The sequence below is a fragment of the Anabrus simplex genome, chromosome 3 (assembly GCF_040414725.1).
Source record: "Anabrus simplex isolate iqAnaSimp1 chromosome 3, ASM4041472v1, whole genome shotgun sequence".
Classification (NCBI taxonomy): domain Eukaryota; kingdom Metazoa; phylum Arthropoda; class Insecta; order Orthoptera; family Tettigoniidae; genus Anabrus; species Anabrus simplex.
The window spans coordinates 2,617,010-2,635,070 of NC_090267.1; the positions used below are offsets into that span (position 1 = coordinate 2,617,010).

General features: G+C 43.0%; 1 protein-coding gene across 1 annotated transcript in view; it reads right to left on the bottom strand.

Annotated features, from left to right (window-relative positions):
* Nucleotides 1-18,061, bottom strand: part of LOC136866901 (zinc finger protein 16) — a 257,206-nt gene that overhangs the window by 16,273 nt on the left and 222,872 nt on the right. The window contains exon 4 of the mRNA XM_067143997.2: nt 12,794-12,876. Coding sequence (XP_067000098.2) covers nt 12,794-12,876 — 83 coding nt within the window. The remainder of the gene's footprint in view (nt 1-12,793; nt 12,877-18,061) is intronic.

Genomic DNA, 18,061 nt, shown 5'->3' on the forward strand with positions numbered 1-18,061 from the left:
TGTCAATGTGGCAATTTCTTAGTTTCAGTTTATCATATTTATTACAGAGTTGGCCACTTTACTTTGAGCGCGAGTGCCGAGCGACTGTTAGACGACGTCAGTTTTATGCTACTTTAGGATATGAGATGTGATTTTGAGTAAGAGGACGCGTTCCTCTTCTGAAGGAGCCGGATTTTCTTGATTATGGGACTTGCCTCGGGTAGAGTGTTGAGCAGCGCGTGTGGATGTGGATCTCCAATTTGAGTCATTCCGTCGTGCGTTGGCGAGGGTTTCAGCGGCCTATACTTCGTGTTTTAATTGCTTCTGTCCATGTCTCTACGGTTGTTGTAGTTGAGTTTTATAGCGATATAACCGCGCTGAGGAATTTGTGGCCCGTAATTTCATTTCAGGAATCCACCTTGATTTGTGCGTGATATTGTAAAGTCCATCAGTTTATTGATTTTGTGCCATGTAATTATTTTACAGGAACCAGCGTTGAATAGGAAGTGTTGCTTAAAGTGTGATTATGTCTCCTTTTATTTCCATTGAGGCTCTGCGTTGATGCAAGTTGCGTGAATGTCGCACGAGTCCTGGAAAATATGACATCATGTTTTGTTTCTTTGAATGTACATATTTTGCCATTTATGTGATTTTGATTTTGTGTGGTTCCGATCCACATCGTTTCTTGTGCTCATCATTCGGGCTGTTTATATTGTGCGTAGGATGCTTTCCGCTCAGCGTGTTATAATATTGTACAGTTAGGTTAGTTTTGCGCCCCCCTTTTTCCGCATTAAATCACGTCTTTTCTTATGGTTAGGTACCCCACTGCAATGTCAAGTGTGCAGAAATGGGGAACGTGCTCATCTGCAGTTCAAAGTGTCAACAAAAGGTGGTGCGAGCACGCAGGCCCATGTGTTAAAATTAATGAAACTTCAACATATGATTTGATATGTTGAGTATGTGTGTCGTAATATATTCTGATTCTCAAGATGGACTTTATTAAGCTGAGAGAGAAAACAAACCAATCTGAGTCATGCATAATCTGAATCATTTGATACTTCGGCTTTAAAAAAATATTTACCTTGTTTTTTTATAAAGAGATTTTCCTCCAAAACTGACGTCATGCTTGGCCATCAAGATCCAGGGTGTAGGCATTATCACCGCACTTGAACTAAGAGAGAATCAGAAATTTACCATTTTATAGCTATGTTTTCAATTTAGAATATCTGCTACACCCTGATCCCCTTGCTATATCTCATAAACCTGAGTACTTAATGTTGCCTATATGCTTTACACATAATATATGTTATGTCGTCTATGAACAATAATTTTTGGAAGTTATTAGAAAGAAATAGTTACAAATGCCTGTGGAAGTAAGGAGAAATTGAAGGAACTTACTAGGAAATAGAATCTAGCAAGAAGTCAGCTGAGGATAACACGATGGCAAGCGTAATTGGCAGTCATACAAATTTTAGTTAAAAATGGAAGGGTATGTATAGGTATTTTAAGGCAGAAACAGGTTCCAAACAGGACACGGGGAGTGTGACGCGAGGATCAACTCGCTTTACTTCGCGTGGACACAGATAGGTCTTATGGCGATGATGGGATAGGAAAGAGCTAGGAGCAGGAAGAAATAGGCCATGGCCTTGATTAAGGTACAGCCCCAGCATTTGCCAGGTGTGAAAATCGGAAACCACGGAAAACCATCTTCAAGTGGGGTTCGAACCCACTATATCCGGGATGCGAGCTCAAGTGCCCCTGTTCAAAAGGGAGAAGTATTCAATCAGCAGTATGTACAAATTGTTGTTTACAAGGATAAAGTCACTAATACTAAAGAAGTATTAAAATTTACCTATGATAACAAAGACGTTTACAATTGAAAACTAGGAAAGCAGCTGGGGATGTACTAAAGACAATGGGTTGGGATAATTTTTGCACGAAGGAGCTATTGTATCCCCGTGTATAAAGGAAACGGTGATAGACATAAAGCTGAGAGTTACAAGCCAGTCAGTTTGACATGCATTGCATGTAAGCTTTGGGAAGGCATTCTTTCTGATTATATTAGACATGTTTGTGAAATGGATCGATAGAAGGCAGTTTCGGTTGAGAAAACGTTACTGCACTGAAGCTCTTCCAGCAAGAGATAGCAGATATCCTGGATTCAGTAGGTCAAACGGACTGTATTGCAATTGATCTGTTTCAGGCGTTTTATAGGGTGAATCATGGGAGACTACTGGCAAGAATGAGTGCAATTCGAGTACCTGAAAGAGTGACTGAATGGGTTCCTATATCTCTAGAAAATAGACCTCAGACAATTAGAGTAGGCATAGCTTTATCTGACCCTGTAATAATTAAGAGGGGAATCCCTCAAGACAGTGTAATTGGTTATTGGAACTATGCAGGGTGGCTCACTTAAACATTTCATCACAGATTTATCTGGAACAACAAGAGATAATGAAAAAAAGACTTTCACAGGCATGAAGGCAAGGAAGGGGCTAATTAAAGCAAATATTATGAGCCAGTCAAAAACGTAGGAAAACAGTATTTTCAACATAAACTTACGTTTTTAAAAATCGACACCCTGTATTATTTTTTGCGCAATCATTAACATGAAAAATCGCATAAGTAATGGTGATTGTTTCAATTACATCCCAAGATATTGCAACGTGAGATAAAAGAAACGCGCAGCAGTTGCACATCACGTGACTCTATCGCGACGTGATTAACGTACTACGACTGGACAAGCGTTGCACAGTTACCAAGAGGGAGAAAGGGTTTCCTGCCACAACCAAAGGATATGTAAATATGTACTCTGTACTGTACTACTTCAGAATGTACGTACAGCAAACTTACTGTAACGAAATTTAATGTTACCGGTCAGTATAAGTCGACCCATTACACCCCTCGCCTCTGAACGGAACAATATGACATCATCGCTATGTGGTTCTCTATGAAGAACGTTGACTTGTTGGAGGTAAACGACAGTGGTGTACTGTACACAGTAATTGGTACCAATGATTTAAATAAAACAGTCCATCCTGGGTTTCACTAAGGAAGAAATGGTTGACGTCGAGCAGCACAACTGTATGCACAGTCCTACACGAATAGAGATCACCAAACCCGTCCTACCTTCACTAATATTGTTAGAAGACTTCGCGCGACAGGAAGCTTGTCTCCACGACTGCGGCTCCGAAGCAAGAGAGGAACACACTGTTCTGGCGGCCGTTGCAATAAATCCTCACGCCAGTTCTCGTGAAACAGAAAGACAGATTGGAATCCCTCGAACAAGCGTGTAGCGCATTATTCACAGGCATAAATAGCACCCATACCACTTGTCACTGCATCAAGAGCTTCACGGCAATGACTTTCAAATTCGTCTGATATACTGCCAGTGGGTTCTGCAGCAAGGCAATGACGTTATGCGTAGGGTACTGTTTACCGATGAAGCCACGTTTACAAACCGTGGGAACGTCAACTTACACAATATGCAGTAATGGGCAACGGAAAACCCACATTGGCTTCGTCAGGTAGACCTTCAACGGCATTCGAGCATCAATGTATGGTGTGGTATTGTAGGACAGCACATCATTGATGGCACTTTGACTGGGTGAAAGTACAGGCAGTTCTAGAGACGTACGTCACCTGTATTACTGGAAGGCCTACCTCTGAATTTGCATCAAAGATGGAAGCCCTGCGCATAATGCCATAGTGGCAGGAAATGCACTAAATTAACAGTCCCCAAATCGATGGATAGGACGAGGCAATCCTTTTCAGAGATTTCTAGCACGATCGCCGGACCTCGCCTCATTAGATTTTTTCTTTGGGGACATGTGAAAAAGGTGGTGTATCAGCAGGTTCTAACAACAAGGGACAACATGAAAGACAGCATTACCGCTGCAGTAACACCAGAAACACTGGCAGCAGTGTTGCGGCGTTGCCATGTAAATGGCGATCTCTTCGAACATGCTGGGTGGAGTTTCTGTTGCGAGAAAGCTGGTTGTGTGTCTCTGAGAATTCTGTTCGTTTTGTTCGTACTACTGTGCAAACATAAGTTTATGTCATCACTTCACCATGTGCAAAATTTCATGTGTAATGTAGTAATTAAAAATATTTAGTAATATGTCCTGTACTTGTCATGTAACATTACGTAATTGACGTTCAACTACGTACAGTAAACCCCTATGCTAGATCCTCGGTCAGCGATTGATTTTTTAATACGCCGACCGGTGATAATTCAATTTGGTTACCGTTATGTCCATTCCAGTACTGTACACCTTTAATGGCGCTGAGAACTAGACGCAACTCACCTGCCTAAATCACAAGATAACTAGCAAGTCGTAATCGCGAGTGAGTGTAATTCGAAAGTTTAGGATACAAACTCATCGTGTGTGCAACTATGACTCTCAAAGAAGTGAAGGAAAGAATTACTGGCTTCGAAAAGCAAATGGCTCAATTCCAAAACCGCCTGGAGGAAGCCATGTCTGCTCCCACCGGCAGTGCTACCAATCCCAGCGATGTTCTGGCTGTGCTTCAAGCGGACTTTCAAACCTTTCGAAATTCCATCTCTGCTGAACTCTCTGTTCTGAAAAACAAAATCGCTGATATCGAGAAACGACTGGAAATTCAGGAGCGCAACAGTACAGTAGGCGTAATTGTCTCCTTCTGCACGGAGTAAGCGAGACGCCTAATGAGGACATCTATGGAAAGGTCATTGAAATTTCGGTGATAAACTGAAAGTCGAACAGTCCATGGACTCCATCGATCGCTGTCATCGACTGCTGATGTAGTGACTGAGGCTACCACCAGGGGGCGCGCTAAACGTCAGCTGAAAGGCTCCAATCCCTCACTAGGCTGAGAAAGGACATCTTAAACATGGCACGAGACACTTTTGGACTGCGCAGCACATACAGCCAAGATGGAAGGATTAAATCCCTCACTAGGCTGAGAAAGGACATCTTTTGGAGTGCGCAGCACATACAGCCAAGATGGAAGGATTAAATCCCTCACTAGGCTGAGAAAGGACATCTTGAACATGGCACGAGACACTTTTGGACTGCGCAGCACATACAGCCAAGATAGAAGGATTAAATCCCTCACTAGGCTGAGAAAGGACATCTTTTGGACTGCGCAACACATACAGCCAAGATGGAAGGATTAAATCCCTCACTAGGCTGAGAAAGGACATCTTGAATAAGGCACGAGACACTTTTGTACTGCGCAGCACATACAGCCAAGATAGAAGGATTAAATCCCTCACTAGGCTGAGAAAGGACATCTTTTGGACTGCGCAACACATACAGCCAAGATGGAAGGATTAAATCCCTCACTAGGCTGAGAAAGGACATCTTGAATAAGGCACGAGACACTTTTGTACTGCGCAGCACATACAGCCAAGATAGAAGGATTAAATCCCTCACTAGGCTGAGAAAGGACATCTTAAACATGGCACGAGACACTTTTGTACTGCGCAGCACATACAGCCAAGATAGAAGGATTAAATCCCTCACTAGGCTGAGAAAGGACATCTTTTGGACTGCGCAACACATACAGCCAAGATGGAAGGATTAAATCCCTCACTAGGCTGAGAAAGGACATCTTTTGGACTGCGCAACACATACAGCCAAGATGGAAGGATTAAATCCCTCACTAGGCTGAGAAAGGACATCTTTTGGACTGCGCAGCACATACAGCCAAGATGGAAGCATTAAATCCCTCACTAGGCTGAGAAAGGACATCTTGAATAAGGCACGAGACACTTTTGGACTGCGCAACACATACAGCCAAGATGGAAGGATTATCATTCACGTATCCGGCAAGAAATTCCAAGTGAACTCACTCGCGGAATTACAATCATTGATCAGGCAAAATGGTGAAAGCAACATATGAACAATGTGCATTCTACGTAGTTTATTTATTTTTAATTTAGTGCATAGTTGAGAATGTGTGTGTGTTTGTGTGAATCAGCTGGTCACTGTATGTACAAGGAAATCAAGGTACGCCGCATGTTTTATATTCCTTTAGCATGCTTGAGTTGAGAAGTGCTATTGAAAGTCCCCGTCCTTGCTCCCTCCCTCACCCCTCGGACAGACCACCCTCACTCTCCTTTCACAGCCATTTCACCGGAACATACGTCTGGAATGACACGACCTGCCACTGACCGTTCCTCAACACTTTCTACTTTCTATTCTCCCCATACCATTTTAAAAGAGGAACTGATGTCATTTAATCGCGCCCTGTTCTGTGCGTATGTCAACAGCCAATCCATCGTTGCTCACCTCGACGAACTGAAGATGATATTTGAAGACAGTCCAATTCATATCGCTGCTGTAAGCGAGAGTTGGCTCCGTAGTTCGATTTCCGCAAGCATGGTTGACTTATCGCGCTATGATATTCACAGGCATGATCGGACGACCAGACGAGGTGGTGGGGTTGCCCTATATTGTAAATCAATGCTCAAGAGTAGAGTTGTTCACACGTCTACTCCTGCTGTAAAAACGGCTCCTGAATATATGTTTGTAGAGGTGCTTGTCAGTTCTGTAAAAGTACACTGACTGACTGAGCAAATGCAACATCAAGAAGGAGTGATTCGAAAGGGATGAAAGTTGGGGAAAAAACAGAGACGGCACGGACGAATAATTGATGTTTATTTCAAACCGATATGCAGGTTACACAATGCGCACGGCATCGACTCAGTAGGATGTAGGACCACCGCGAGCGGCGATGCACGCAGAAACACGTCGAGGTACAGAGTCAATAAGAGTGCAGATGGTGTCCTGAGGGATGGTTCTCCATTCTCTGTCAACCATTTGCCACAGTTGGTCGTCCGTACGAGGCTGGGGCAGAGTTTGCAAACGGCGTCCAATGAGATCCCACACGTGTTCGATTGGTGAGAGATCCGGAGAGTACGCTGGCCACGGAAGCATCTGTACACCTCGTAGAGCCTGTTGGGAGATGCGAGCAGTGTGTGGGCGGGCATTATCCTGCTGAAACAGAGCATTGGGCAGCCCCTGAAGGTACGGGAGTGCCACCGGCCGCAGCACATGCTGCACGTAGCGGTGGGCATTTAACGTGCCTTGAATACGCACTAGAGGTGACGTGGAATCATACGCAATAGCGCCCCAAACCATGATGCCGCGTTGTCTAGCGGTAGGGCGCTCCACAGTTACTGCCGGATTTGACCTTTCTCCACGCCGACGCCACACTCGTCTGCGGTGACTATCACTGACAGAACAGAAGCGTGACTCATCGGAGAACACGACGTTCCGCCATTCCCTCATCCAAGTCGCTCTAGCCCGGCACCATGCCAGGCGTGCACGTCTATGCTGTGGAGTCAATGGTAGTCTTCTGAGCGGTCGCCGGGAGTGCAGGCCTCCTTCAACCAATCGACGGGAAATTGTTCTGGTCGATATTGGAACAGCCAGGGTGTCTTGCACATGGTGAAGAATGGCGGTTGACGTGGCGTGCGGGGCTGCCACCGCTTGGCGGCGGATGCGCCGATCCTCGCGTGCTGACGTCACTCGGGCTGCGCCTGGACCCCTCGCACGTGCCACATGTCCCTGCGCCAACCATCTTCGCCACAGGCGCTGCACCGTGGACACATCCCTATGGGTATCGGCTGCGATTTGACGAAGCGACCAACCTGCCCTTCTCAGCCCGATCACCATACCCCTCGTAAAGTCGTCTGTCTGCTGGAAATGCCTCCGTTGACGGCGGCCTGGCATTCTTAGCTATACACGTGTCCTGTGGCACACGACAACACGTTCTACAATGACTGTCGGCTGAGAAATCAAGGTACGAAGTGGGCCATTCGCCAAGGCCGTGTCCCATTTATCGTTCGCTACGTGCGCAGCACAGCGGCGCATTTCACATCATGAGCATACCTCAGTGACGTCCGTCTACCCTGCAATTGGCATAAAGTTCTGACCACTCCTTCTTGGTGTTGCATTTGCTCTGTCAGTCAGTGTACTTGTAGGTGTAGTATATAGGCCTCCTGACGCAGTGCGAGACTTCCATGACTTAGAAGACAACTTACTGAAACTGCTACCATCATACGAGCACGTGATACTTTTTGGAGACTTTAACACCAATTTATTAACTCTGAACAGCGACGCCTCACGACTATAAAATATTTTAAAATCCTGTGACATGACTATATTACCCCTTAAACCCACCCACCACGCCCATACTTCCACTATTTCCGCTGAAAGATTCATAGACCTAGTAATAACAAATAACCCTCAAAAAATCCTTCACCACGGTCAAGTATCTGTTCCTGACATATCTAAACATGACCTCATATACTTAGCATACTCTCTTCGCGTGCCGAAATACCGACCGAAATATGCAACGTTTAGAGACTTTAAAAGGATGAATTTAATACAACTGAGACAAGATGCACAACTCTGCCCGTGGTATGACATAAACAAACACGTAAGAGTAACACGTCCACCCTGCCCTTGGCTGACTGCTGACGTACAGCGACACTGTCACTGCATGTGCTTTCAGCTGGTGTTTCGTATTGCATACAGTGTTTGTTCTGTTCAGAGTGGTAAGCATAATCCCGGAAATAGTTAAAGGTGCCAGCACATGTAGTAACTGCACAATGGCTTCAGTTCGTGATTAATTCACATGAATTTTACTTGAATCTAATTAAGACGCAGCAAAATAACCAGGCCACTACAACGTACGGCGATCATCTAACTGAAGTCTATCTATTTCACTGGTGTATTGCTAAGTGCCGTGAACGGGAACAATAAAGGGATTTCATTTCAGAAATTCCCACCTAAGGCTGAAATGGGTCAACACTGACTGACAGCTCATTTTCCGTAATTCAAAAAGGTCCTACGCAAAAAGTCCAAAGACTCCTCAAACAAGCCTTAAAAACACCTCCTCAACTTATAAGTATGAACCCGGGTCTTCCTACTACCAGAGCTCTCCCGAAAATACATAAGGCCGGTGTTCCCATTCGACCAATCATTAATTATAGACCGAGTCCATTGTACAAAATTTTTTTACAAAGGTTCTTAGGGAATACCTACCAATTCTTATCTAAGAAGTCCATCAAAAACACATATGAATTAATAGATAAACTAAATAAGTTCAGCATGCAACCCGATTATTCACTCCACTCTTTTGATATTATAAACAGGTACCCCAGCAACCAATTTCCAAGTTAATTCCCATTATTAAAAATAACGTTAACAAAAATAGTCATTTGAGTAAATTAGAGATTCAAGACTTTGTTACGCTACATAAATTGGTCGTAAACAACAACTTCTTTTTCGTTCAAGGGCATCATCTACTAACAAAAGACCTGCACCTGACGAGCCGAACTTGTCCTCGGACACTCCCAGCACGAAAAGCCATACGCCATTTCATATTTTCATCTACTAACAGAATGGTCTGGCAATGGGTTCTCCGGCCTCAGGTATTCTTGCGGAAATTTACCTTGATTTCTTTGAGAATAAAATTAACAACAAACTCGATAATGTCCTCTTCTGGGCCAGGTATGTTGGTGGTGTTCTAGTAATTATAAATGAAAAATCAACAGACGCTCCTACCACCCTTCAAGGGCTAAATAGCATCGACTCCCATATCAAATTTACCCTGGAATCAGAAACAGATCAAAAGATCAACTTTCTAGATCTAACCATCATAAGACATCCAGATTCTCAAAGCTATCAAATTTATAGAAAACCCACCCACTCCGCAGTTAGTGTTCGTCAAGATTCAACTCACCCCCAACCTCATAAAAGAGCAACATACAGTTCACGGAGCATTCAACATACCCACGACCAAGAAAGATCTTTCATTGCATTGAATACTATTCGCGGTATAGCAAAATTCAACGGCTTCGGTAGCCACTTTATAGAAAGTATTATCAATAAACACAAATTTCGTCCCAAAACAACACTTAAGAAGGAACTACCTAAATAGGAATCCTTTTCCACTTTCACTTTTAATAACGAAATTCATAAGATCACTAATATTTTCAACAGAAAAGGCAGCATTCAAAACCAATAATAACAGTACACACATTCTACATTCATCAACTTTCTTCCCCCCCTATTCCATGCCATTCTCATTCCTCTAGTTGCAGTCTTTGCGCGCAAGGTGAGTACTCACTGTTTTCTCTCTTCGTTTTTCGTCATTCCCTTCCTTAAAATATCTCGCCTTAATTACTACTTTTTCATCATCAGGTTGTACTAGTTGCAACTTGGATTGAGATTTTTCCTCACACCAGAATAAGAATCCATTATATTATACGAATGTCCTATGGTTTATTTTCTGTATCAGAAATATTGGACCTCAAGCAAGACAGACACCCTCTGAGCCAATGTTCAACTTTCAATTCTCTACCTGAAGATGCACTTAGAATCTTAAAACTCAATAGAAGCATCTGGACTTTGCATTCAACTGGCACTGAAGTGCAATTTCAGAGTATTCACTAAGAACGGCATATTTTAATCATCATTGTAAAAAGAAAAATGTGACACTATTCTTACAGTCTAATTGTACTTGACGTAAACCTTAACATTTCATTTGTCATTGATCAGTACAACATAATTTTATCTATAACATTTCATCAATTCACCACTTTATATGTATATTATCTCATCAATACACAGTTCATTCTTTTTAAATTTCATTTCCACAATGTAATTCTGTCTTAGAACTTCGGCAAATCCATAAATGTATCTTAGTTAGGCTGATGATGACCCTATAGGGTCGAAACTAGTCCCTAGATAACTTACAGTAATGTATTTATAGCCATTGCAGTTATTGTACAGTATTGAGTAAATTATATGTGAAACTGGTGGAGCCGAGACAAAGAAACTGCAAGCTGAGGACACCGATGAGCGCGATCGTGAAGACGCTGTCACCCCGCTGGTGAGAAAACGAAAAACAGTGCAATACATTGCAATTTATTTCTCTAAAGGGCAAAGGTTAGGCACAAAATTATTTATACAACTCGCCTTAGAGGAGTATAGGAAATACAACATACCAGCAGGAGTGACAGATCTCGTCCTAGAGACTTCTAGTAGAAACTGAAGGAATGACTTAGGCCAAAAAAAGTGTGATCCCTCATTACTGACGCTTTCTTACTTCTGGCACATCGACCTCCTATAAACAACCTATTGACTATTTCCTTATGAAGTGGCTGTCTGCTTGAAGTGTACAATCTGACACTGTCAGTCATCAAACAGGTTTAAATTATTGGTTGTGTAATTCTAAGATGGGTTACAGATAATCTCACGGCAAATGTGAATATGATGAAATGACTATCAAACGAAGAAGTACTGTAGTCTCAGATTCTTCACCCTACCAATCAAGACCGACCTCTACTCCTAGCCTTCGACCAGTGTCACATTCTTAAAAACGTTAGGAAACGACTTTAAAAAAGATGAACGCTGCGAAAGAAGAAATTAGTGGGAGCTATATCAAAAATGTACATGCCATGTAGCACAAAGAAGTGATTAACTAGAAAGCAAAAGGCCAATAAGGGTGGGCTTTGCATAGCAGTGGTGTCCGAAGTAGGACTACTTTAACAGCGACCCAGAAGAGCAATAACATATTGGATATTCAGAACGAATAGCATTATGAAAATTGGCTTATTTTTAAGTTGACAAAAGATAACTCCTATTGCAAATTGCTCCTTAAGAAAAGATATAGGCTCAGGGGGTCAAACGTTCAGTTGCAGACAACATGAAGTGTATCCCAAACAAGTCAATCAATCACCCAGTAAGCAGAGTAATTGCGTTTTCCCACAAAACTGATAGCTGAGGATAACTCTTCTGTTCAAGTCTCTACATTTCTTGGTTATGTAACAAAAGAAATGGCAACATTGACATACATCAGAGGTACTGTTATGCTGCAAGTACAGAAGGAAATCGACTGCAAGTTCCGCTATCAGTGGTCGGAAAACTAAAAAATTAGCTCCCCTAATGGGCTTGATTTACAAGAGGGACATTTCTGATAGGCTGCAAGTTTGTTGTTGAAGTTACGACCTCATGAAACTGTAACACTGTGCATCGCCTCTTCGGACAACCGCTATGTGGAAAGCTTGAACTTACTCGTAAAAATGATATACTCGTCTTTCTGGAAAACAATGCTTCGCGAGTAACTGACAGGTCTAAACGCAAAGCAGCCAAGTAGGAAAATCCTGTATGTGTCTGCTAGCGTGCTGACCGACCGGCATCCTAGTAGCGCTGAGAGGTGAGTAGTGGAGAAATTGTACACTCGTTCACTATAAGCGCTTTCAGCCGGAGTGGAAAGGTATGGAGTGCATAACAGAAGGCCAATGTTAGAGAACGCACCTCCCTCATAGAAAGATGTAGAGTAGCCTATAAACTGGCGGGAAGAGCATTTCAAATAAAGCCACGAGAACTGTAGTCAGATCGCAGTTCCTATGCTCAGCAGGATATGTACTATGGACGACATAGCAGTTTAGAGACGCATTCTTAGGAACATTCAAGGACCTAGAGGAGGTTTCCAGAGGTGCCAAAGTGCCAGAATTTAGTTCTGCAGGAGTTCTTTTATGTGCCAGTAAATCTACCTACACAAGACTGATGTGCTTGAGCACCACCAGACTGAGCCAGGCTGGGGTCAGTAAGCCTGCGCCAAGCCACTCAGCCCAGCAAACGGAGAAGTCTCAATAAATTAATAAATAATGACAGATATTGGAAAAATGAAGCGGTATTGACCAAGTAGCGTGTTTGAGAGTCACAGGCAGGTGACTGGATGAACTCGAGCAAGGTTTGTTGTCTACTGAGGGATCTAGTGAACTAGTGGAGGGTCAGGGGACTGTACTTACTTGTTGTCTTCTTTGAAACATGGTTCCAGCTGATCATCTGTGTGTTCTTCCATGGAGATTTCATCCTTAACATCGGCAAAAGGCTGTAAGATATATCGAAAGTAAATTAAAAACATGAAGGTAAAAAGGTAACTAGAATTAAACACAATAAAGATTAAAAAACAAATTTCATACTTGGGAATGAACCAAAAGTATCATGACATAGTTATATCAGACAAAGGAGTTGTTCGACTTTTCTATAACCAAAGAATCTGAAGGCTTTATCAATAGTGACCCAGAAAACGTTTGTTCAGAACGTTGTGCTGGCTGTGAGGTCTAGGGGTAGTGCGTCCACCTCATAGCCGGAAACCCTGGGTTCGATTCCCAAACAAGTCAGGGATACTAGTGCGTTGTCCACTCAGGCTACATTAAGCAGCTATCTAACGATGAGAGAGCATCCGCGGTCGAGAAAGCCAAGAATAATAGCTGGCAGGACCACACGTCATGTCTTAAGTTGCAGGCATTGAGATTGGGCAGCGGCCACTTGGCAGACCAACACCCGACAGAGGATTTGTTTCAGATACGTTAAAACTGACCAATATGTTTCCTAAGACATGCTAGTACCGGGAGTTCCGCTTGCCAGATGCAGCTCTTTTTGATTTGATGTCCGTAGGCGACCTACACGTCGTGATGAGGATGAAATGATGATTAAGACGACAAATACACCCAGCCCCCATGTCAGCGGAATTAACCAATTATGGTTAAAATTCCTGACCCTGCCGGGAATTGAAAACGGGACCCGTGTGACCAACGGCCGGCACGCTAACCATTTAGCCATGGAGCCGGACACAATGTTTGGTAGTATATCCTGCGTTTATGAAGGAGAAAATCTACATATTTTGCTTCCTCAGAAGTTTACCTACACCTTCCTCACAAATGTGAAAGCTAACTGTCGTCAAGCAAATTAAATGTACACCTACTGCACCCTACCAAACGCCCTTAACGCACCAGGCAAGCTATTTCGGGGGTGGAAGTCCGAGCAGGTCCTTGAAATGTAAGTTAACTAAAATCAATAATAATGAACAAGAAGGGACGGTACATAAACCACAAATGAGAAATATAGTTTACCGGGTGAAATATAATTTATTATACTACAACGAAGTATGGAAAAACCAAAGAAATAATAACACATAAGTGAATAAGGTTTTTCGTGTGAAAGGAAAACTCACTGTTGTCCCACGCCCCCCGGAAATTATTATGAAAAATTATACGGGGTATGTCATTTAAGGAAGCGCACTGATCAAATAAGTCCAAACACTTTAGTCCTTGGACCACCTACCTCTGACATTTTATGTAGGAGAAAATAGTTCTGCACCGATTTAACCCTATCTCGAATTATATGGGTTCCAAAAACGATGCGAAACACGGAAATCAGACCAGACAAAAATGCACTGAATTTACTGCAGTGACGTCAAAGGCGGGGAGAAGGCATCTGGCCCACTCGCCGATAAACAAAGACAACATAACAACACGTGGGATAAGAAACACTGTACAAGAGCCTGGAACAGAGGACAAGAAAATACAGGGATGTCCTCCACAGCGAGCAGACAGACAGGATCTTCCATCCTGGTGAGTACCTCCAATGTTTCCTAGTGAAGGCTGTGGTGAAGATATGCATCCTTCAGGTGTGACAACTCCCTAATGAGACTGCATAAGCCCAAGCGGACTTTCCTTTCACCACTCATCGGCGGTGGCGTCGATTCGGCCAAGTACAGATATCAACAAGTTCTCACACTGGTTATTCACTTCAGCATCACACAGTAGATCCTGTCAGGTACAGATATCAACAAGTACCCACACTGGTTATTCACTTCAGCATCACACAGTAGATTCTGTCAAGTACAGATATCAACAAGTTCTCACAGCTGTTATTTACTGCAGCCTCACACAGTCGAGTCTGTCAAGTACAGATATCAACAAGTTCTCACACTGGTTATTCACTTCAGCATCACACAGTAGATCCTGTCAGGTACAGATATCAACAAGTACCCACACTGGTTATTCACTTCAGCATCACACAGTAGATTCTGTCAAGTACAGATATCAACAAGTTCTCACAGCTGTTATTTACTGCAGCATCACACAGTCGAGTCTGTCAAGTACAGATATCAACAAGTTCTCACACTGGTTATTCACTTCAGCATCACACAGTAGATCCTGTCAGGTACAGATATCAACAAGTACCCACACTGGTTATTCACTTCAGCATCACACAGTAGATTCTGTCAAGTACAGATATCAACAAGTTCTCACAGCTGTTATTTACTGCAGCCTCACACAGTCGAGTCTGTCAAGTACAGATATCAACAAGTTCTCACAGTTGTTATTCACTTCAGTATCACACACTAGATCCTGTCAGGTACAGATATCACTAGTTTTCACAGTTGTTATTCACTTGAGCATCACACAGTAGATCCTGTCAAGTACAGATGTCAACAAGTTCTCACACTGGTTATTCACTTCAGCATCACACAGTCGAGTCTGTCAAGTACGGATATCAACAAGCTCTCACAGCTGTTATTCACTCCAGCCTCACACAGTGGAGTCTGTCAAGTACAGATGTCAAAACGTTGTCACAGTTGTTATTCACTCCAGCCTCACACAGTCGAGTCTGTCAAGTACGGATATCAACAAGTTCTCACAGCTGTTATTCACTCCAGCCTCACACAGTGGAGTCTGTCAAGTACAGATGTCAAAACGTTGTCACAGTTGTTATTCACTCCAGCCTCACACAGTCGAGTCTGTCAAGTACGGATATCAACAAGCTCTCACAGCGGTTATTCACTCCAGCCTCACACAGTGGAGTCTGTCAAGTACAGATGTCAAAACGTTGTCACAGTTGTTATTCACTCCAGCATCACACAGTCGAGTCTGTCAAGTACAGATATCAACAAGCTCTCACAGCTGTTATTCACTCCAGCATCACACAGTCGAGTCTGTCAAGTACAGATATCAACAAGCTCTCACAGCTGTTATTCACTCCAGCCTCACACAGTCGAGTCTGTCAAGTACAGATATCAACAAGCTCTCACAGCTGTTATACACTCCAGCCTCACACAGTCGAGTCTGTCAAGTACAGATATCAACAAGCTCTCACAGCTGTTATTCACTCCAGCATCACACAGTCGAGTCTGTCAAGTACGGATATCAACAAGCTCTCACAGCTGTTATTCACTCCAGCCTCACACAGACGAGTCTGTCAAGTACAGTTATCAACAAGTTCTCACACCGGTTATTCACTTCAGCATAACGCAATCGACTCTGTCAAGTACAGATTTTAATAACTTCTCACAGTTGATATTCACTCCAGCCTCACACAGTCGAGTCTGTCAAGTACGGATATCAACAAGCTCTCACAGCTGTTATTCACTCCAGCCTCACATTCTGTCAAGTACAGATTTTAACAAGTTCTCACAGTTGATATTCACTCCAGCCTCACACAGTCGAGTCTGTCAAGTACGGATATCAACAAGCTCTCACAGCTGTTATTCACTCCAGCCTCACACAGTCGAGTCTGTCAAGTACGGATATCAACAAGCTCTCACAGCGGTTATTCACTCCAGCCTCACACAGTAGATTCTGTCAAGTACAGTTATCAACAAGTTCTCACAGCGGTTATTCACTTCAGCATAACGCAATCGACTCTGTCAAGTACAGATTTTAACAAGCTCTCACAGCTGTTATTCACTCCAGCCTCACACAGTCGAGTCTGTCAAGTACGGATATCAACAAGCTCTCACAGCGGTTATTCACTCCAGCCTCACACAGTAGATTCTGTCAAGTACAGTTATCAACAAGTTCTCACACCGGTTATTCACTTCAGCATAACGCAATCGATTCTGTCAAGTACGGATATCAACAAGCTCTCACAGCTGTTATTCACTCCAGCCTCACACAGTAGATTCTGTCAAGTACAGTTATCAACAAGTTCTCACACCGGTTATTCACTTCAGCATAACGCAATCGACTCTGTCAAGTACGGATATCAACAAGTTCTCACAGCTGTTATTCACTCCAGCCTCACACAGACGAGTCTGTCAAGTACAGTTATCAACAAGTTCTCACACCGGTTATTCACTTCAGCATAACGCAATCGACTCTGTCAAGTACAGATATCAACAAGTTCTCACACCGGTTATTCACTTCAGCATAACGCAATCGATTCTGTCAAGTACGGATATCAACAAGCTCTCACAGCTGTTATTCACTCCAGCCTCACACAGTAGATTCTGTCAAGTACAGTTATCAACAAGTTCTCACACCGGTTATTCACTTCAGCATAACGCAATCGACTCTGTCAAGTACAGATATCAACAAGTTCTCACACCGGTTATTCACTTCAGCATAACGCAATCGATTCTGTCAAGTACGGATATCAACAAGCTCTCACAGCTGTTATTCACTCCAGCCTCACACAGTAGATTCTGTCAAGTACAGTTATCAACAAGTTCTCACACCGGTTATTCACTTCAGCATAACGCAATCGACTCTGTCAAGTACAGTTATCAACAAGTTCTCACACCGGTTATTCACTTCAGCATAACGCAATCGATTCTGTCAAGTACGGATATCAACAAGCTCTCACAGCTGTTATTCACTCCAGCCTCACACAGTAGATTCTGTCAAGTACAGTTATCAACAAGTTCTCACACCGGTTATTCACTTCAGCATAACGCAATCGACTCTGTCAAGTACAGATATCAACAAGTTCTCACACCGGTTATTCACTTCAGCATAACGCAATCGACTCTGTCAAGTACGGATATCAACAAGCTCTCACAGCTGTTATACACTCCAGCCTCACATTCTGTCAAGTACGGATATCAACAAGTTCTCACAGCTGTTACTCACTCCAGCCTCACACAGTCGAGTCTGTCAAGTACAGATATCAACAAGTTCTCACAGTTGTTATTCACTCCAGCCTCACACAGTCGAGTCTGTCAAGTACAGATATCAAGCAACTCCTCAGCTCACTGTACCACTTACTCTAATCCAAAGTCTACACTCTCTACGTCACTTACTTCTCACCCTAGAAACTTGATATATATCGTTCAACAAACAGTCTAGAAACATCAACTTATGCAAATGTTCTTCTAACACTAATGGAACACATACGAACATACAATGAACAAGTGACTGAACGGCTTCCCGATTGGAGTAGATCAAACTAAAATTTTCGATTACCTACTGTTTACAAACACACATGTACGAGTCTAGAAAATCCTACTG